General features: G+C 46.4%; 2 protein-coding genes across 2 annotated transcripts; one reads left to right on the forward strand and one right to left on the reverse strand.

The window, feature by feature from the left end:
• Positions 1–1331: 1331 nt before the first annotated feature.
• LOC311623384 (olfactory receptor 10H1-like) lies at positions 1332–2327 on the forward strand (the record flags this gene model as incomplete). Its single annotated transcript, XM_084885377.1, has 1 exon — positions 1332–2327. One exon carries the CDS (start codon positions 1332–1334, stop codon positions 2325–2327), a length of 996 nt encoding a protein of 331 aa, XP_084741503.1.
• Positions 2328–11092: 8765 nt separating this feature from the next.
• Positions 11093–12085, reverse strand: LOC311623642 (olfactory receptor 10H2-like; the record flags this gene model as incomplete). Its single annotated transcript, XM_084886011.1, has 1 exon — positions 11093–12085. The coding sequence occupies one exon, from the start codon at positions 12083–12085 to the stop codon at positions 11093–11095; it is 993 nt and encodes a 330-aa protein (XP_084742137.1).
• Between the last annotated feature and the right edge of the window lie 9501 nt (positions 12086–21586).

The raw sequence follows: 21586 nt of genomic DNA on the forward strand, positions 1-21586 counted from the left end.
TTTTATAGTACTATTCGTGATGATGTGCAACCACCACCTACGTCTAGTTCCAGAACTTTCTGCCACCCCAAAAGGAAGCACCATACCCACTGGCAGTCCCTCCACATTCTCCCATCCTCCCAGCCCCTGGCAATCACTGATGTGCCTTAAGCTGCTACAGGAGTGTTCACAGCAGCACTATTCACAGTAGTGAAGGAGTGGAAACAGCCCAGATGTCCATCCACCGGCGAATGGGCAGACAAAACATGGTCCATCCACACGATGCAATATTGTTTGGCCATGGAAAGGAATGAAGCACTGACACACGCTTCAACATGGATGAACCTTAAAAACATCCTGAGTGAGAGAAGCCAGACCCCAAAAGGCCCATATCGTATGATCCCATTCACGTGAAGTGGCTAGAACAAGCAAATCCATAGTGTCAGAAAGGAGATGAGTGGTTTACTGCCTTTCAAACTTGACATGGCCTCATAAAATAAGATCATTTAATAATAGGTAAGCTCTTCATAAATTCATAAAGATCTCATTAAATCGGTGTTATTCACTGAGTGTAGACGAATGTACCTTGGCTCACCCAGGGCACTGTTTTAATTATCATCGGTAACGCCGACTGTGTGCCTGGTCCCATTCCAAGAATAGCTTATTATTTACTTCTCACAAAGGCCTTTTGAGGTAGATACAGGCAAAGGGAGGTACCGAGAAGTGAAGAAACACCCTCACGTTTATACAAGAGGCAGAGCAGGGACTCTAACTCATGTTGGATGACTCCCACGTCCCTTTGTCTGGTGGCTATGTTGCATTGCCTCGGAACGTCCTGACACGGCTCATGGGAGCTGGAGAAAACCAGAACATTGTTCCCACACAGTTCCCTGCCTCTGATTTCCGGCATGGACACCTCCAGAGAAAGAATCTGATTGATTCATATTTAGGAGATGCGCACTGGTCCAAGGAGTTGTCCTCATGGGGTAGGGATAGCTCACAGTATCTGAAGCTGTGAGAAGAACAGGATTTATCCAGGGGGGGCAGGAGGGCAGAGCAGAAATGGCTGCTCTAAAGGAACATTTTCATTTTAGGAAAAAACCTAGAGACATAGTCCTTGGAGGCAGCCAGGCATGGGTTCAAGTCTTGTCTCTGCCGTTTTAACAGCTTCACCTAAAAAAATTAGACTCTGCACCCCAATATTCCCAATGAGTATGCTCTAGATAGCTAAAATGGTGGTCATAGAGATAGCACCTTCCTCACCAGGATGAGTAGAGGATTGAATCCTAGGCTGCACAGAGTGAGGGCCCCATCAATGCCCCGGTCATTGATGAGAGCAGGCCCTGAGCATGATGACCTTTCTCCATCCGGGACCTGACCTCTCCCTATCACACCTCCCCCCAGGCACAGCCTCCATGCACAGGGCCAACCTCTCAGCAGTGTCCGAATTCATCCTCCTCGGGTTCTCCACCTTCCCCCACCTCCAGCCTGTGCTCTTCCTGCTGGTCCTACTGATGTACCTGTTCACGCTGCTGGGCAACCTGCTCATTGTGACCACCGTATGGGCCGAGCGCAGCCTCCACACGCCCATGTACCTCTTCCTGTGCGCCCTCTCCGCCTCCGAGGTCCTTTACACCTTCGCCATCGTCCCGCGCATGCTGGCCGACCTACTCTCCGCCCGCCGCCCCATCGCCTTCCTGGCCTGCGCCAGCCAGATGTTCTTCTCCTTCACGTTCGGCTTCACCCACTCCTTCCTGCTCACGGTCATGGGCTATGACCGCTACGTGGCCATCGGCCACCCCCTGCGCTACAATGTGCTCATGAGCCCCCGTGGCTGCGCCTGCCTGGTGGCCTGGTCCTGGGCCGGCGGCTCGGTCATGGGGCTGGTGGTGACCACGGCAGTCTTCCGCCTCACTTTCTGTGGGCCCAACGAGGTCCACCATTTTGCTTGTCATGTGCCTCCACTGTTGAAGTTGGCCTGCGGAACCAACGTGCCTGGTGTGGCCCTGGGTGTGGGCCTGGTGTGCATCACGGCCCTGCTGGGCTGCTGCCTGCTCATCCTCCTCTCCTACGCCTCCATCCTAGCCAGCATCCTGCGCATCCCCTCGGCCGAGGGCCGGCACAAGGCCTTCTCCACCTGCGCGTCCCACCTCACCGTGGTGGTCGTGCACTATGGCTTCGCCTCTGTCGCCTACCTCAAGTCCAAGGGTCCCCAGTCTCTGGAGGGGGACACCCTGATGGGCGTCACCTACACGGTCCTCACGCCCTTCCTCAGCCCCATCATCTTCAGCCTCAGGAACAAGGAGCTGAAGAGCGCCATGAAGAGGACCTTCTTCCCTAAGTTCTAATCAGAAAAAGAATACGACAATCCGAGAGCAATTCCTTGGAACAGGTGAGTTGGGTTACCTATGCTACCATCAGAAATGGCAGCCCGTAAATGAGTAATAACCGGTATTTGTCTGGTGCTTTAAGCTTTGCAGAGACCCTTGCAGGCAACGTTCAAATGGTTAAGTAGCATCAAGGATGTATTCGGGGTGGAAGTATGTATGAGATGAAAACAGGGAAAGTAGATTCAATGATTTCAATCGGTTGCAGGATGCTTTGTCAGGCAGCAGGAAACCTGGAATCTGTTCTTTTTCTGCCAGAAGCCAGGCTGTTCTAGTTACTCCCATGACCATCAACCTATATGACAAGCAAAAATGGAATCTGTCAGACCCACCCTCCACAAGATAACAACAGGTGGCTACAACACTGGTATGGTAATATTACAAAAATCTAAGCCAGATTTCAGCAGAGGAGACCAAAGCACCCTAAATATCAGCATTGCAGTAGCCTGTGCAGTAGCCGTTAGAAACAGTAATAAGCAGACTTACAGAAAAAATCAAGGAAACCTCTGCATGTTAAGTGCGAAGCTTGAGCAGCTGCAGAGAGACAGAAAAGTCTCCACAGCTAGTTCAAGGGGCCAAGTCCCACCATGAGAAATCGCCGGCTGTGTTAGAGGGTGATGATGTTCATGGCCAGTGGGGGTGGGGAGTGAGGGAGGGTGAGGAGGGTACTCTTTGTTGAACCACATAATGAGTACAGGGCCCAGGATAAACGTGTACCCATGGTCACACCGGTGCAATGCGACCTACCCACGGGTATGAGGGGGGATTTCAGACCGACTGTACTACACAGTATTTATAATTTGTTGAAAATGTGTGTATTCAAGAGGATGACACAGACATGTATGATATCATTTATACGTGGAACATAAAAAAGCCTTACTTGTAAAAAACAAAAACAAAAACAGAGTAAAATGGCAGTTCCCTGGGGCTGACGGATGTGGGAAATGGGGAGATGTTTAAGGGTACACATTTGTAACCAGCACGTGAATAAGTCCTGGAGGTCTAATGCACAATATAGTGATTATTAGCAATGCTGTATTATGAACTTCGAAGTTGCTAAGAGACTAGGCCTTAATTGTTCCCACCACAACAAAAGAAATTATAATTATGTGACTGTTTGGTTTGGTCAAACAACTGAATTGATACCCCTCCCCTGGGAGCTGACCTTTAGGCCATTTCACAACAGACATTCCCTCTTGCTTAGACCACATTCCTCTTGCTTAGACCACATTCCTTTTGCTGTAGCCATCAGAATTGCTGGAGGCAAGGGCCAGCTTGAGAGATGCAGTTGCTGCCAGATGTAGATGTTGTTTACTCAGCATAGACTAATGCAGTGTTTTTCAACCTTTTTTGGGCAAAGGCACACTTGTTTCATGAAAAAAATCACGAGGCACACCACCATTAGAAAATGTTAAAAAATTTAACTCTGTGCCTATATTGACTATATATAAAGTAATTCTCTTGAATAGGAATCAAATAAACACAAAGAAAGTATTTTATAATTACTTTATTATGAAATATTAAGTAAACAAAATAGTGAAAAATTATAAAATTCTTGTCTTGTCTGCACCTACGGCACACCAGGCAACTAGTGTGCCGCGGAACAGCGGTTGAAAAACGCTGGACTAATGTACTGTGACCTCCTGGTTCATAGACCACATTCCACTTGCTAAGACCATTATCTCTCCCCTCCCCTCTGGATTTTCCCAGGGTCTGGACTGTCCAGAGAATTCTCCTACCAGAAACAGCCCGCCTAGAGTCCTTTAAAATCTCTGACTCCCCATCCCTGGGTGCTGGCATTATTTTGGGGCTCAGCCCATCTGGTCTCCAGATGACCTAATAAATTTATAGTCCCTTAGCAAGTTGGCCTCATGCGCTCCTCCTTCGGCGACCCTAACAGTGATATGATAAAGGTGCTAGTTTATGCGATAGTGATAATCATATTGCAATATATAAATGAATCAAATCAACACATTGTATACCTTAAACTCATACGATGTTATATGCCAACTATAATATCAATTAAAAAAATAAGGTTTCCTTGAAAGCTTAAGTCGTTTCTTAATAAAAGTTTATACATTTATTTAAAAATAATCCTATCTAATAAAAGAGTAATATGCAAATTGACTGTCATTCCAACGCACAAAATGGCTGCCCCAGGTGGTCAAAGATGGCTTTCCCCCCATCTTTGTGGACACAAGATGGCCACCACAAGATGGCCAGCAGGGGCGGAAGATGGGAAGTATCAGGCCAGGAAGGGAGGAAATTGGGAAAGACCAGGCCTGCAAGGGAGGGCAGTTGGGGGTGATCAAGTCTGAAGGATAGGGCACTTAGGGGGGACCCAGTACTGCTGGGGAGAGCTGTTGGGGGAGGGGGGACCAGGCCTGCAGGGAAGGGCAGTTAGGGGCAATCAGGCTGGCAAGGGAGTAGTTAGGGGCTGATCAGGCTGGCAGAAGCAGTTAGGGACAATCAGGAAGGCAGTCAGGTGAGCAGTTGGGAGCCAGCAGTCCTGGATTGTGAGAGGGATGTCCGACTACCCATTTAGGCCTGATCAGACATCAGTCAAGGGGTACCAGATTGGAGAGGGTGTGGACTGTGCTGAGGGACACACACCCCCATGCACAAATTTTGTGCACTGGGCCTCTAGTAATTTATAATAATATGTAATGGACACAAGTTTATGGTGATACTATTGTACATAACAAAATATAATTTACATGCCCAAATAATAAATTGGTCAAATTAGCCACAATTAGAAAAAAGGAAATATGTGCATTCCTGTTTAAGTTGAAAAGTCAGCTATTCCTCATTTGTCCTGAAGTTGAATTCTTTCTCTAGAACGTGAAGCAGTGAAAACATCTCGTGTTAACATGAAGTGGAAGGATTTGGAAAACAATTTCAGTGAAAACTGGGAGCCCCAAGCATCTTCCTCTGTAGAATATAAGCATGTTTCCCTTTAACTCTGCATGTACGGGGTCTCATTACGGCCTCACAATGGAGGATCAGGGCAGACAAACCCACATCCACTTAATTTGAGAGAGAAAAACCTGAAGCTCAAAACCATTGCGTGGCCTAACAGGTTTGGCTCAGTGGATAGAACATCGGCCTGCAGACTGATGGGTCCCAGGTTCGATTCCGGTCAAGGGCATGTGCCTTGGTTGCAGGCACATCCCCAGTAGGGAGTGTGCAAGAGGCAGCTGATCGATGTTTCTCTCTCATCGATGTTTCTAACTCTCTATCCCTCCCCCTTTCTCTCTGTAAAACAAACAAACAAACAAAGAAAAAAAAAACAATAAAATATATTTTTTTAAAAACAACCAGGTAGATCACAAGCGAGAGTACCTATTGGAGGAGAAACCAAGATGGCGGCGTGGGTGAGCAACTGGTCTGCCACTCCCACAACAATTTAAAAATTGAATTTAATATGAAGGACATCTATCATCCAATACCACAGGAGGGAGGTGCTGGGTAGTTAATAGTCAACAGTTGGCATGATAGTGGGAGCAATGAGGGACCAATGGGGATCTTAAAATGTGACCAGCTGGAGAAATGGGAGAGTGGCAGGCCTGGAGCATCCAGGCCTGGAGCAGCAGCAGCCAGGCCCAAAGCAGCAGCAACCGGGCCCGGAGCACCAGGCCCAAAGCATCCAGGCCTGGAACAGCCAGGCCCGGAGCAGCCAGGCCCGAAGCAGCATGTTCCTGCTGATGCTAGCATCTGTTAGCTTCCAGTCTTCTGCAAAGTCTTGTGCAGCAAGTCCAAGGACTCTGAGTAAATCTACACCAGCAACAAAAGAGACTCATTTAGTAGCCAAAAATATTAATATGTCCATAATTCTGATTTCTCATTTTGTTGTTTTACATCGGCATTGTTGTTATTATTTAATAGCCAGAGTTTTGCTCTTGACATTCAAGTTTTGAAAATAACATGTATGTGGTTTAGTTTTTGCATTGGAATTGTTTGCAATTGTTTTTAATTTTAGAGCGCTATTATTGATGTTTAAATTTTATTTTAATTAGTAAAAAAGGGTGAGATGTCTAAAGCCGCCTGAGAAGGCACATGGACATTCTTTTAATTCTAATCAGCTGAGCCCGAGGGCACTGGCAGAATCCTCTTATCAGTGCTGATTTCTTAATCCGTGCTTGGAATGAGGAACAAATAGGTCCTTGACTCACCCAGGTCTCAATATGCTAAATCTTGTACCAAAAAATAGGGAACTTACCCAAATTTTGATGAATGGGATCTGGGCACACCCGAAGCTCCTTTTGACCTTAAACTCCCCTTTGGAAGCTAATTAAAAAAAACAAACCAAAAACCCAAGGGAATTAAAAAACCTGATGAACAATAATAACTGTTGAATATAATAGAATCAGAGGTATGGAAGGGGAGTGGACTAATGATTCTCAGGGAAAAGAGGAGTGGGGGGTGCGAGAAGAGACTGAACATAAACTGTGCACCTATGGATGAGGACAATGGGGGGGGTGGGGAAAGGGCAGAGGGTGGGGTGGGAACCTGGTGGAGGGGGAAAAAGAAGAGGAATTTTTGTAATAATATGAACAATAAAGGTTTATTAAAAAAAAAAAAAACAACAACAACAAAAAAAACTATTGTGTGACTCATCCAATATCACACTTTGTAGGGCCAGGTTTCCAATATAAATCTTTTCTGATTCCCACAGTGTCTTTCTACACTGGGGTTTGTGGGTCCACTGTCCAAGGATTAGTCCATTTTCAAATTAAACACTCCAGTATCCCAAACGCTTTTAATCCCCAGGCTGTTGAAGCCGTAGTTTGAATAATATTATAATTTCACGTTTTGCTTGGTGAGCTTAGGACCATAAGGGAGGAGTGAGTTGAGGAAATGACCAATTGGACTCACCTACTTTGATGTTTTCATCTTGTATCCATGCAACAGAAGTGGGTCTGTATGAAGGGCTGTGGTCCAGCAGGGGGCGCCACAGGGAGAAGCGCTACTTCACCTGAGCTTCCTCACCTATCTCCCTCTTCCCAGAACCTCCTTCTCCAGGAATAGCCAGCTCTCTATGGTTCCCAGGACCCAACACCATGGTCACAGCAGATGAAAAGGAGTCCTTGCTCTCTCAAAAGATAGAGAGATGCTCTGGGGGAGGAGAGGGGAGTAAAGGAGATGAGGGGGGTCAATTGGGGAAGGAAGAGGGCATCTGTAACACGTTCAACAATAAAGATAAATTTTTGAAAGAAAGAGAGAGAGAGAGAGAGAGAGAGAGAGAGAGAGAGAGAGAGAGAGAGAGAGAGAGAAGAGAGATAGATATGCTCTGAATTGTAGAAAGTGGTTAAGTGATGAAGCGAAGTGGCCTTGGTTAAATCACATTCATCTTTCAGCTTCAGTTTCCCATCATGAAAATGGGTTAAATAATATTGTCTCCACTTCTTATTTATTTATTTTTATTTTATTTTTTCCATTTTTTTAATTAAATTATTATCTGTGTAAATATTTTAACATTGCCCCCCCCTCCCATACATACCCTCCCTCCCCAGAGTTTTGTGTCCATTTGTTGTACTTATATGCATGTATACAAGTCCTTCGGTTGATCTCTTATCTCCCCCAGATCTCCCTACTCTCCCCGCTGTAATTTTACAGTCTGCTTGTTGCTTTACTGTCTTTATATCTGACTTTTGGTTTGTCAGTTTATAATGTTCTTTAACACTTTTTTTTAAAATAAATATATTTTATTTATTTATTTATTTATTTTAAAATATATTTTATTGATTTTTCACATAGAGGAAGAGAGAGGGATAGAGAGTTAGAAACATCGATGAGAAAGAATCATCGATCAGCTGCCTCTTGCACACCCCCTCCTGGGGATGTACCCACAACCAAGGTACATGCCCTTGACTGGAATCGAACCTGGGACCTTTCAGTCTGCAGGCCGATGCTCTATCCACTGAGCCAAACCAGTCCTGGCTATTTTATTTATTTTTTACAGAAAGGAAGGGAGAGGGATAGAGAGTTAGAAACATCGATCAGCTGCCTCCTACACACCCTCCACCGGGGATGTACCCACAACTAATGTACATGCCCTTGACCAGAAGTGAACCTGGGACCCTTCAATCTGCAGGCCAATGCTCTATCCACTCTGCCAAACTGGTTAGGGTGTGTCTCCACGTCTTAGGACAGTTCTGAGGATTAAATAGCATCCTCTCTGCAGGGCAATTGACAGTGGCTGGCACAGAGTAAACACTAGAGCAATGCCAGCTTTTCTGATCTATTTAATATGTGGGCCTCTGTGTCTCAAATCCTGTGCTAGTTTTGGGCTACAGCGATGGGCTTGCTGCTGGTCCCTGTCTTTGAAAGTTTTGGTGGTGCTGGGTGGAAGGATACATACAAATATCAGTGCTCCTGAGATGGGGACACATGAACTCCTGTAGCTTGGGGTGCACTGCCCAGGCCTTCCCTCATTCCTCTATTCCAGGGATTCTCTCCAGTGCTCCCCCTGCCCAGAACACACTTGGAAGTTTCTGAAGACATTTTGATTTCTGTTCAAACTGCAGGAGAGAGAAATGTGCTATACTATCTAGACTAGATTCTAGTGGGTCAAGGCCAGAGACGTTGCTCAGCATCTTAGAGTGCACAAAACAGACTGTATCACCAAGGAGGAGCCAGCCCCAATGTCAGCTCAAAACTGACACCGTATTCACTCAGGAAACAGGCACTTTTATAAACACCCCTGGGAGGATACCATGTTGAACTAATTAGACATGACCACTGACCTCAGTGGCTGCCATTTGAGAGGGGAAGATGTGGCTATGAAATCACTCATCACGCTAGTGACTATATGATAAACTGTGATAAAAAGTTGTGAAGAGAAGAAAGGAGTTGCTATCAGGGCTGATGGTAGAGATGGTGACTCAGAATAGGAAAATCGGGGAAGGCTTTCCTGAGCAGGTGCTACCTAAGGTGGGACCTAAGGATGCGTAGGAGCAGGTGCTCAGGTAGAAGCAGCAGCAGGTACAAAGCTCCTGAGGTCCACGCGTGCCTGGTTTATTGCAGGAACAGCCGGGGGGCTCGTGGGGCCGGAGAGCGGAGAGGGCTGGGGGATAGAGTCGGGGATGCAGCGTGAAGGGGACCACACGAGGGTCTGTGCTGTATCCCAAGGGGTGACCTCTTACATTTCCCCTTCACAGAGGTCCCTCTGGCTGTCGAACAGAGGCAGCTGGTCTGGGGACAGAGGAGGGCGGAGCGCGGGGGTGAAACATCCTTGAGGAAGGGACCAGACTTTCATCCACAAGCAAGGGAGTGGGGCGGACACTTCGGAAGAGCAGGACGGCAGAGGTGAAGGCAGCAGCTGCATCTCTCAAGCTGGCCCTTGCCTCCAACACTTCACACCGGAACACGGAACATGGAACACGGGGGGGGGGGGTGTATAATTAGCACAGGTGGGGCCCCTGAAGTCAGGAGATCTCCCCATCAGCACCCATGCTCTGTTTGGGTCCTTAATCACCTCTCTGGGCTCTGGCCCTGCCTTGGGGGAAACTGAAGAATGTAGCACAGAGGGGACCATTAGGCAGGAATGACAAACAGCTAGGGAGGGGGGATTGGGGGAATGGGACTTCAGAAAGTGGACGCTAAATGATGGAGGGGAAGGAGGACAGGGTCTCTGGGGGCTGGGGAGGTCCTGGCGGACACTAGTGGGCAGAGGGGTTGGGCTGTGGTGTGGAAGGTCAGTACCCCCAAACCCTGGCTGTTTGCACCGACCTTTTGCCATTTATTCCTATTTTCCATCGCCAGGTAAGCTGAGGATGGCTTTAATTATTGGCCATGCCCTTGACTGGAATCGAACCTGGGACCCTTCAGTCCACAGGCCAAAGCTCTATCCACTGAGCCAAACCAGTTAGGGCCAGACTTAATCTCCTTATCTCCCAGTGTTCTCATTTTTCAAAACGGAACTAATTTGGCCTCCCTTGTGAAATAAAAGAACTGATATGTGTTAAGCATGTAAGACCATACCAATCATGAGACATCAGAAAAATGCAAATCAACCCCACAATAAGTTACTCCTAGAATAGCTACAATAAAAAGGATAACTTAGCGTTGGTGAGAACGTGGAGAAATTGGAATCCTTTTATGCCGCTGGTGGGGATGTGAAACGGTGCAGCCACTTTGGAAAACAGTCCAGCAGTGTCTCAAATGATTAAACACAGAGTTACCGTATGATTCATTCATTCCACTGAGGGGCAGGTATAGACCCCACCATGGTGGGCATCTCCTCCTCCATGCCACTACCAGGCGCAGGAAACAGGAATAAGTTGACACACAAGGTCAATATTAGAGAGGTCATTACCCCAGTGCAATGGTCGGCAAACTGCGGCTCTCAAGCCACATGTGGCTCTTTGGCCCCTTGAGTGTTCTAACACCACTTCTTCAAAATAGACTAAGCCAGGCCGAAAACTGACTTCTGCACATGGGCCAAGAAGTTTCAATTGCACTGTATGTGTGCGCCCACACGTGGTATTTTGTGGAAGAGCCACACTCAAGGGGCCAAAGAGCCGCATGTGGCTCGCTAGCTGTGGTTTGCAGACCACTGCCCAGTGAATAGAAGAGGAATGAGGTCAACCAGATTGGGAGGGCGGAGTGCATCTTGCATTCACAGAGCACTCGCCACGGGTGGAGGTAGGGGGAGTTCACACATAGGAATCACCACCGAGGAACCATAAATATAAACATCTTACAGACGGGAGGCTGAAGGGTCCTCACCCGCCACATTCCCCGCCGTGACACCAGCCCCGCCGGGAGCCCCGGAGAAGGATCCCGCTGAGGAAGGTCCTCTTCATGGCACTCTTCAGCTCCTTGTTCCTGAGGCTGAAGATGATGGGGCTGAGGAAGGGCGTGAGGACCGTGTAGGTGACGCCCATCAGGGTGTCCCCCTCCAGAGACTGGGGGCCCTTGGACTTGAGGTAGACCACAGAGGCGAAGCCATAGTGCACGACCACCACGGTGAGGTGGGACGCGCAGGTGGAGAAGGCCTTGTGCCGGCCCTCGGCCGAGGGGATGCGCAGGATGCTGGCTAGGATGGAGGCGTAGGAGAGGAGGATGAGCAGGCAGCAGCCCAGCAGGGCCGTGATGCACACCAGGCCAACACCCAGGGCCACTGTGGAGACGTCGCCCCCGCAGGCCAACTTCACAAGAGGCGGCACATGGCAGAAGAAGTGGTGGACCTCGTTGGGCCCACAGAAGGTGAGGTGAAAGACTGCCGCGGTCACCACCAGCCCCATGACCGAGCCGCCGGCCCAGGACCAGGCCACCAGGCAGGCGCAGCCACGGGGGCTCATGAGCACATTGTAGCGCAGGGGGTGGCCGATGGCCACGTAGCGGTCATAGCCCATGACCGTGAGCAGGAAGGAGTGGGTGAAGCCGAACGTGAAGGAGAAGAACATCTGGCTGGCGCAGGCCAGGAAGGCGATGGGGCGGCGGGCGGACAGCAGGTCGGCCAGCATGCGCGGGATGATGGCGAAGGTGTAGAGGACCTCAGAGGCGGAGAGGGCGCACAGGAGGAGGTGCATGGGCATGTGGAGGCTGCGCTCAGCCCAGACGGTGGTGACGATGAGCAGGTTGCCCAGCAGCGTGAACAGGTACATCAGCAGGAAGAGCAGGAAGAGCACAGGCTGGAGGTGGGGGAAGCTGGAGAAGCCGAGAAGGATGAATTCGGACACAAAGGTGCGGTTTGGCCCCAGCATGGCAGTCATACCTGGTGTGTGGGGGAGAGGGAAGAAGTTAGTGGGGAGGGTCTCTAGGGAGTTCTACCTGGGAGGACTTCCCCCAGGGGCTCCTCTGCCTGGTTAGTTTATTGGCAAAATAGCATTCGTAGCAATGGCCTGGGCTTCCCAGAGCCACTGGAGGCTTCAATAAGATCATGCATTTCAAATGCTTACCGCAGGTAGGAATTCAACAAATAAATAATAATTTTATTATTATTACTACTACTACTATTTTTAAATCCCATAGTTAGGGACTCAGGGTCTCTATTCAGTTCCATCCGGATGGAGTTGTTACTGAACAGGAGGTCACCACCTGATGCGCACGGAAGCCAATACTACGGCACTGGCTTTGAGAAGAGAAAGAGCTTTTACTTGTGAGTTCAGCCATCGAGGAGACAGGAGGCCAGGCTCACATCAGTCTACTTGATCCAGGTTGTGGGGCAAGATTTGAGGGGTTTCAGCACAAGGTCTTCATGGACAATGGACCCTTCCCCTCTTAAAGGATTCCAGCACTTAGGTTCTGCCCGTGTTCTGGCCCTTTGGTTCTGTGGGGTGAGCAGTTGAGGGTTCAGAAGTGTTACTGGCGGTTAGAAACAGGTTAGTGCCTGTTTGAGCTGGTTCTGCAGCCACAGAGACCCCACTTTAGAGGTTGTCATTGCCCCTCATCATTTTCCTTAAATGGAACGGAAATTTAAAAAAGAAAGCAACACTTCAGTCTTTAAAAAAAATTATTATTATGAGATTTTAAACAAATTCTCACCCAAGGATATTTTTTAAGAGAGGAAGAAAAAGAGAGAGAGAAACATAGATTGGCTGCTTCCTGTACCGAGGATTGAACAAACCTAGGTATGTGCCCTGACTGAGAATGAGCCTGCAGCCTTTGGTGTATGGGACGATGCTCAGACCAACTGCGGTGCCACCCGACCAAGGCAATGGGATTTTTCCCCCCCAATTGTTTAAAAAAAATTTTTTTTTTAATTCATTTCAGGGAGGAAGAGAGAGGGAGATGGAAACATCAATGATGAGAGAGAATCATTGACTATCTGCCTCCTGCATGCCCCCTACTGGAGATTGAGCCTGCAACCCAGGCATGTGCCCTCGACTGGAATTAAACCCGGGACCCTTCAGTTCACAGGCCGACGCTCTATCCCACTGAGCCAAACCAGTAGGGACTCAATTGTTTTTTAAATTATTTTTCAAATTACAGTTTACATTCAACATTCTGTGTTAGTTTCAGGTGTATAGCATAATGGTTAGACAATTGTATACTTTACCAAGTCTTCCCCCTGATATTCCCAGTACCCACCTGGCACCACACATAGTTATTCTAGTAGTAGAGGCCCAGTGCACGAAATTCATGCAAGGGGCCCGGCTTCATCAGGGTTTCTTTGGCTATGTACCCAGAAGTGGAATCCCTGGGCCATCAGGCAGTTCTAGTTTTGTTTTTTGTTTTTTTGTTTGTTTTTGTTGTTGTTGTTTTTTGTTTTAATATATTTTGTTGACTTTTCTTACAGAGAGGAAGGGAGAGGAATAGAGAGCTAGAAACATCGATGAGAGAGAAACATTGATCAGCTGCCTCTTGCACACCCCCCACCGGGGATATGCCCGCAACCAATGTACATGCCCTTGACCGGAATCGAACCTGGGACCTTTCAGTCCGCAGACCAACGCTCTACCGCTGAGCCAAACCGGTTTCGGCAGGCAGTTCTAGTTTTTAATTTTTTTGAGGAACCTCCATCCTGTTTCCAATAGTGGTTGCACTATTTGGTAGGATCTTTAATATAGGGTTGGAAAAATCTGGCACTGGCTGGAGTTTGCCTTTGAAAAGATAATGCAAATTCTGGGATCACTGTGCTCAAATCTGCCTGAACTGCTGTAAGCAAGGCTGAGTAAGTATCAGGTGCCAGCTTTTTTCTTTTCATAACATCATTCTGCATGTTATCCATATGAGTTAAAAAATTTTTGAGAAGTTTTTTTTTTTTTTAAAAACAGTGCTTCAACAACACTGGGTTGACTCCTTAATCTATTTGATCCTTAGCTTTCTCATCCCTTAAAGCAGTGGGTGGCAAACTCATTAGTTAACAGAGCCAAATATCAACAGTACAACGATTAAAATTTCTTTTGAGAGCCAAGTTTTTTAAACTTAAACTTCTTCTAACGCCACTTCTTCAAAACAGACTCACCCAGGCCGTGGTATTTTGTGGAAGAGACACACTCAAGGGACCAAAGAGCTGTATGTGACTCTCGAGCTGCAGATTGCCAAACACTGCCTTAAAGGAATTTGGTCGTAATAACCCCTACCTGACAAGGTTCTTATGAGGATTACATAAGACAAACACATAAGGGGCCTTCCACAGACCTGGAATGAACAATGGGAAGTTAAGATTGAGGGCAGGCATACGTAGTCAGAATTGGATTCTCTTAAAATGTAGCAACCGCCCTAACCGGTTTGGTGAAGTGGATAGAGATCTGCCTATGGACTGAAGGGTCCTGGGTTTGATTCTGGTCAAGGGCACATGCCTGGGTTTCGGGCTTGATACCCAGTAGGGGGTGTGCAGAAGTCAGCTGATCAATGATTCTCTGTCATCATTGATGTTCCTCTCTCTCTCTCCCTTCCTCTCTGAAATCAATCAATCAATCAATCAATCAATAATGTAGCAACCTATCATTGTATCTCTCTTTTAACTAGTGCATTTAATGCATTTATCTTTTTGGTCATTACTGTTGTTTTGAACTTAATTCTGTCATTTTATTTAATACCTGAGCTATGTGTAAATACATTAATAAAATATCTAATGTATATATACGCCTACATATGTATATTTAACATATACAAATACAAAAATATGCACTTGCACTTATTCACTAAACCAAACACACACACACACACACACACACACACACACAGACAAAAAAACAACAACATAGTAAGAACATGGAATTGTCACCAAAAAGGACCTTGTGTGAGGTAAAAAGGAGGCCTACGTAAGTTTCCAAGTGCCAATATTGCAAAGACCCAGGTAGCCTGACCACACTGCAATACATTTGGAAATTAATATGAACAGAGTACCTGAAAGTTCCTGTATATTGGAGCACAAATATTAGGTTGAACTTTTGACATTGGTATAATAACATATTACTCACTAATCTTTGGGCTACACAGGAAATAAAGAAATACTAAGAACTGAATGGTAATGAAAAGTTGAAATGACTAAATGAAATGGGTTTGCCCTGGAATAGAAAAAGGACATCAGTGGGAAAACTGGGGAAATTCTCGTAAGATCTGTACTTTGCTATGAAGTATTATGCCAGTGTCAATTTTCTGGCTCTGATCCTTGCACTGGGGTTCTGTAAGATGCTGGCATTTCAGAAATTTGAATGAGGAAAGCACAAAAATTCCCTGTTTTTGCAACTTTTTGTAAGCTTAAAATTAAAGAGAAAAATAATTTAGAAAAGCAAGGTACCATCCAAAGTACCTATCTATCAAGTATGTACAATTATCTATCAAGTATGTACAATTAATTTAAATAAGCACACACAAGACCTCCACAGAGAACAATTAAACCTCTAATTAATAGAAAACACAGCAGATAATATAAATAAATGGATGAAATGGAAAGATAATATCATAAAGGCATTAATTCTCCCCAAATTTAATCTATACATTCAATGTAATATTCTTTAAAAAGTTCAGTTGGATTTTTTTGAGAAAAATAATAAACATATTCTAAAATTTCTATGAAAAGATAATGATCCATGAATAACTAAGTCAGCCTTGGCATGGAGAGTAAAAGGAGGTGGGGGAAATTGCCTTCTGAGAATTCTACAAACCTCTTGGAAATAAAGCAGTGGAGGTTTATTGCAACGGGAGACAAACAGACCAGCCATTCAGAATGGAGACTTCAGATATGGAGCGGCTCAGAAATGGTTAGGTTCACACCACAGACAAATCAGAAAATGACAAATTGCTCAGGAGATGCTGTAGAGGAGAGTATATCTCTATGTAGATAAAAACAAAAATTGGGCTTTCAATTAGTACCCTGTACAAAGAGAGGACCAAGCTGGATTAATAACCAGCTTGGATAATAAGATAAAAGAAAATATAGTGGAATTTTTGTGATCCAGGAACAGGAAATGAGTTCTTTAAAAAGAAATAAGAAACACAAATCATAAATGAAAAAGGTTAATTTCATTACATCAAAATTATAAATCATATCAGCATCATGGACAAAGTTAACAGATGACAGAGGGCAAGCAGATATTTGTGACATTGAGTAAGTCCTAGAGATCTGCTGTACACCACAGAGCCTGTCATTAACAATACGATGATGGGCACTTAAAAACGTGTTAGGAATATAGACAACAATGTTGTATTACAATCATCAAACTTGATAAGAGATTTTACTTATTCCCGCCACAAAAAAAAGAAAAAAAAGAAATGAAATCATGTGATGTCATAAAGGTGCTATCGCGACAATGGCAATCATATTACAATAAGTAAATGGATTAAATTAACACATCCACTTCAAATTTATACAGATATATGTCAAATCTATTTCAACTAACACAACTTGTTAAGAGGGCAGACCTTAGGTTTAGTGTTCTCATACACAGAAAAGTAAAGAGCTGCAAGAAACCTATTGGTGCCTAACTGGTTTGGCTCAGTGGATAGAGCGTTGGCCTGAGAACTGAAAGGTCCCAGGTTGGATTCCGGTCAAGGGCATGTACCTTGGTTGTGGGCACATCCCCAGTAGGAGGTGTGCAGGAGGCAGCTGATCGATGTTTCTCCTCATTGATGTTTCTAACTCTCTATCCCTCTCCCTTCCTCTCTGTGAAAAATTAAAACACACACACACACACACACACACACACACACATATATAATATATATATAATTTTAAAAAACAAACAAACTTGTTTGAGGACCTTGATTGTGGTGTGGTGATGGTATCACAAGTGTAGGCATATCTCCCAATTCTGTCCCTGTGCCCTTCCTCCTCAAGGGACACGACTCAACCCATTCAGCGCCCTCTGCATGTGCGTCTGGCCATAGCCCACGCCTGGGCTCATATCAGTGGACAGAGTGGAACACCGTCTCAGTTCATCGGTTCTGAAATACACAGTAACAGTGGTGCCCAGGAAACATGGAGCCAGGAGCAGACACTCTCCCTGCATGCATCCCCTGCGCGCCGCCCAGCTGCCTGCAGCTTGTCTGGGACTGGGAGAGGCCAGGGACACACAGCAAGGGCACTGTGGTGGATTGAATTAAATCCCCCCCTCCCCCAATATATGCCCTGCACTCACAGAAGTGGACAGAGCTTAGCACCGGCTCAGGCGCATAGGTTTTGGAACCTCAACTTGGAAGCAGGGTCTTTGCAGATGGAATAACGTAAGGATAGAGATGAGATCACACTGGATTAGGGTAAACTCTTGATCCGATGGCTGGTGTCGTCATAGGAACAGCAGGGGGACACAGAGGGAATGCCATGGGAAGATGGAGGCAGACTGGAATGAGGCAACCACAAACCAAGGAACTCCAAGAACCACCAGGAGCTTCAAGAAATAAGAAAGGATCCTCCCCCACCCCAGCACCTTCAGAGGGAGCATGGCCCTGCCGACACCTTCGTTTTGCACATCCAGCCTCCAGAACTGTGAGGGGATAAATGTCTGGTCTTTTAAGCCACTGGATTGTAGCACTTGGCTACAGCAGTGAAAAGAAACAAATCCAGGCACATGCAACTACACAGACACAGACACAGACTCAGATACAGACACAGACATACACACAGACACAGACACACACACACAGACACAGACACAGACTCAGATACAGACACAGACATACACACAGACACAGACACACACACAGACTCAGACACACACACAGACACACACACAGACACAGACACATACACAGACACAGACACACGCACAGACACAGACTCAGATACAGACAAAGACACAGACACAGTCACAGACACAGACACAGACACAGTCACAGACTCAGACACACACGCAGACACACACAGACACACACAGAGACACAGACTCAGACACACACACACAGACACACACACACAGAGACACAGAGACACTTGGTGTCTTCAGAAGCACACACAGGCGACACACACATGAGCACACATGCATGTGACACACCCAATGTGACCCTTCTGGCTCAAAACCGCCCTCTCTCTCTCTGTCCGGCCCAAAGACCACTCCCTGCCTGGGACTGGACCCGGTGAGCATGACTGCTGTGGAGGAGGGAGGCAGCCGCCGATGGGCTCTGTGAGGGACCCTAAGTGGAATAGGAGCCCAGACTGGCTCACCCAGCTGGGGCTGGATGCTGGGGCTGCAGACTCCCCTCTCCACCCTACCTCACTCCTCACGTCCATCCCTCAGCCAGGTCCTTACTCTGCTCCTCTTGGCTCTCCTCTTCGTAGTCTGAATGCCCTCTCCCTCTCCCTCCCAGCTCCTGCAGCCCTTGTCACCTGTTCCTGGAAAAGGGCCCTGGAAACAGAAGCACTGCTTGCCTTGTTCTCTGGGGGCTGCCTGCCAGGAGCCTGGCCTGAGAGGGGGGCAGCAGTGGGTGGGGAGGGAGTTTTATCTCTGCAGGCGGCATCCCAGGGGTGGGTTCCCACAGGTGTCTCCAGGAGCCTGCCTTCCTTCCTTCCTTCCTCCATTTTTCCCTTCTTTCCTCCTCCTTCCCTCCTTCAGTCATCCATCCGTCACATCTTCACTGAGCCCCGGCTAAGGAACTTGGTTTGGATCTGAGAACCCAAAGAGAACGCTGCCATAGCCTAGCCCTAAAGGAGCCCTCCATCTTGGGAGAGGCAAAGCTTGGTACAGACACCCACCTCCTTGTGGTCAGAACTAGACCACAGGGGAAGTACAGAAGGAAGTGGACCATCTTCCTAGTGGAGATACTGAAGCAGGGTCTGGGAGGACACTTTCTCCTTGGGCTGTGTCTTAGAGTCCCCTCCCCCATGGAGAAAGAGATAGAAACATCAACGATGAGAGAGAATCATTGATTGGCCACCTCCTGACCGGGAATCAAACTGAGACCTCCTAGTTCATAGGTTGACACTCAACCATTGACCCACTGTGGCCAGGCAGTCCTGTTCTACCTTCAAGTCTCAGTTTAGACACCCCCTAATCCCAGGAGCTCTGGTCATCTATCCTCCCCCATTCCAAGCTGGGTAAGTCAAGCTGGGCTGTCCCTGGTAAAGGCATTTTGGGGAAACGGGACTGGATTCCAGGATGATGTCTCCTAGGGTGGTTCCTCCCCTCAGGAGATGTCAGGAAAGGATACTGGGATGCTGAAGATGTCTGTCTGATCCTCAGAATGAACATCCTCTATTGCTGCCTCTTCCCACCCCAAACTCTAGACGTGGTGACACATCAACACTTTCAGAATTGTTCACATCCCCCATGGTCTAGAAAGAGACCAGCAATACAGGTCAGACACAATGGAGGAGAGAAATAAAAGTAATGGAGTCTAATTGTAGGCTATATAAAATGTAGAGTTAAAATATTGGATCACAGCCCAGCCAGTGTGGCTCAGTTGGTTGAATGTTGTCCCGTGCACCAAGAAGTCTCCAGGTCAGAGCTCAGGCCTGGGTTATGGGCCCGATCCCCAGTACAGGGGGGTGGGAGGGTTTTGGAGCAGCCGATGGATGTTTCTTCCTCTCTCCCTCTCTCTGAAACCAGTAAAAACATATATTTTGCCGAAACCGGTTTGGCTCACTGGTAGAGCGTCGTTGGTCTGCAGACTGAAAGGTCCCAGGTTCGATTCCGGTCAGGGGCATGTACCTTGGTTGCGGGCACATCCCCGGTAGAGGGAGCTGGTCGATGTTCCTCTCTCATCGACATTTCTAGCTCTCTATCTCTCTCCCTTCCTCTCTGTAAAAAATCAATAAAATATATTTTTAAAAAAACCACACATATATTTTTAAAATATTTTTTATTGATTTTAGAGAGGAAGGGAGAGGGAAAGGAAGAGATAGAAACATTAATGATGAGAGAGAATCATCAATCAGCTGCCTTCTACACACCCCTGTCAAGGATCGAGCCCACAGTCTGGGCATGTTCCCTGACTGAGAATCAAACCATGACCTCCTGGTTCATAGGTCAATGCTCAACCACTGAGCTACACTGGCAGAGCAATAAAAATATTGGATAATAATAGTATGGAAGGAAGAGTAAGAAAACTAAAGAATTATTAAATCCATACCTTGTTTGAGGGAGGTGTCAAGATAGTGTTTATTCACAGATGGCACAGTTGTCTACATAGAAAAATCCCAAGAAATTGACAAAATGCAATTGAAATTATGAATGAATTTAGCATGGTCAGAGAATGTAAAATTAATATACAAAAACCATAGGTGTACTAGTAATAAATGGAAAATGAAAATGTTTTATGTCAATACCATTTATAATAGCATCATAAGAAGCCACCAATGCCCTAGCTGGTTTGGCTCAGTGGATAGAGCACCAGCCTGCAGACTGAAGGGTACCAGGTTTGATTCCAATTAAGGGCATGTACCTTGATTGCAGGCTTCTCCCTGGCCTGGGTCCTGGTTAGTGCTAGTGCAGGAGACAACCAATTGGTTGTGTCTGTATCTTTTCTTCTCTCTTCTACTCTCCCCAAAAATCAATGGAAAAATATCCTTGGGTAAGGATTAACACACACACACACACACACACACACAGTCACATTTTCATCTAACAGGAGATGAGTTCCATATCTACCCATCACTGGTGATTATTTTATTTTTTTGTGTGTAAATATTTCCACCAGGTTAGTCCCTGCATTTCAGCTTTCTCAACTTTGAATATGTTCAAAGTTCATATTCACGTATCTTTGTTATAATGCAGAGATAGAACTTTTATGACTTTGTTATAAAAGTTCACTGTCACAGAGAACTTTTAGTATATCTGCCTGAAATATGGTAGCAACCATACCTGGGTAAAAACTGCTGTTTGAATTTTAACCCTGCTATTCTGGCTTCGGCACTCGCTTACTTGCTTAAACAATAGGGTAGTTGCCTCAGCTTCCAGATTGAGACCTGGAGGCTAAGGAAGTTTTCCTGTGCCTGTGGACCAGAACCACTAGAGATTGATTCCTACTGACTCAGTAGCTTCAGGAGTAGAAACTGTAGATAACCTTTAGAGATTAACCGCTGAGCTCTGCTTCTGTACTATCTGCTTTTGCAAGATAGGGCTACATTCCAATGTCCAGCAGGATGTGGCTGGGAATGACCCTGTGGGCTGTTCCCAGCATTTAAAATTTAGAATTCAGAACAAAGAAAAATTCCTGTGGTTTAGACCTTTAAAAGGACTGCCTACACTTGCAATGGCATGGTCTTGAGTGTGGCCACCTGCGTGTGGTACTCTTGCAGCCATCCTAGCCAGTTCAATAAATCCTTGCCTGATTTTTTAATCAATTAGCAGCCTCCTGTGGTCTTATTTTTTTAAAATATATTTTATTGA

Source organism: Pipistrellus hanaki (genome assembly GCF_964339955.1).
Source record: "Pipistrellus hanaki genome assembly, chromosome: 5".
Taxonomy (NCBI): Eukaryota; Metazoa; Chordata; class Mammalia; order Chiroptera; family Vespertilionidae; genus Pipistrellus; species Pipistrellus hanaki.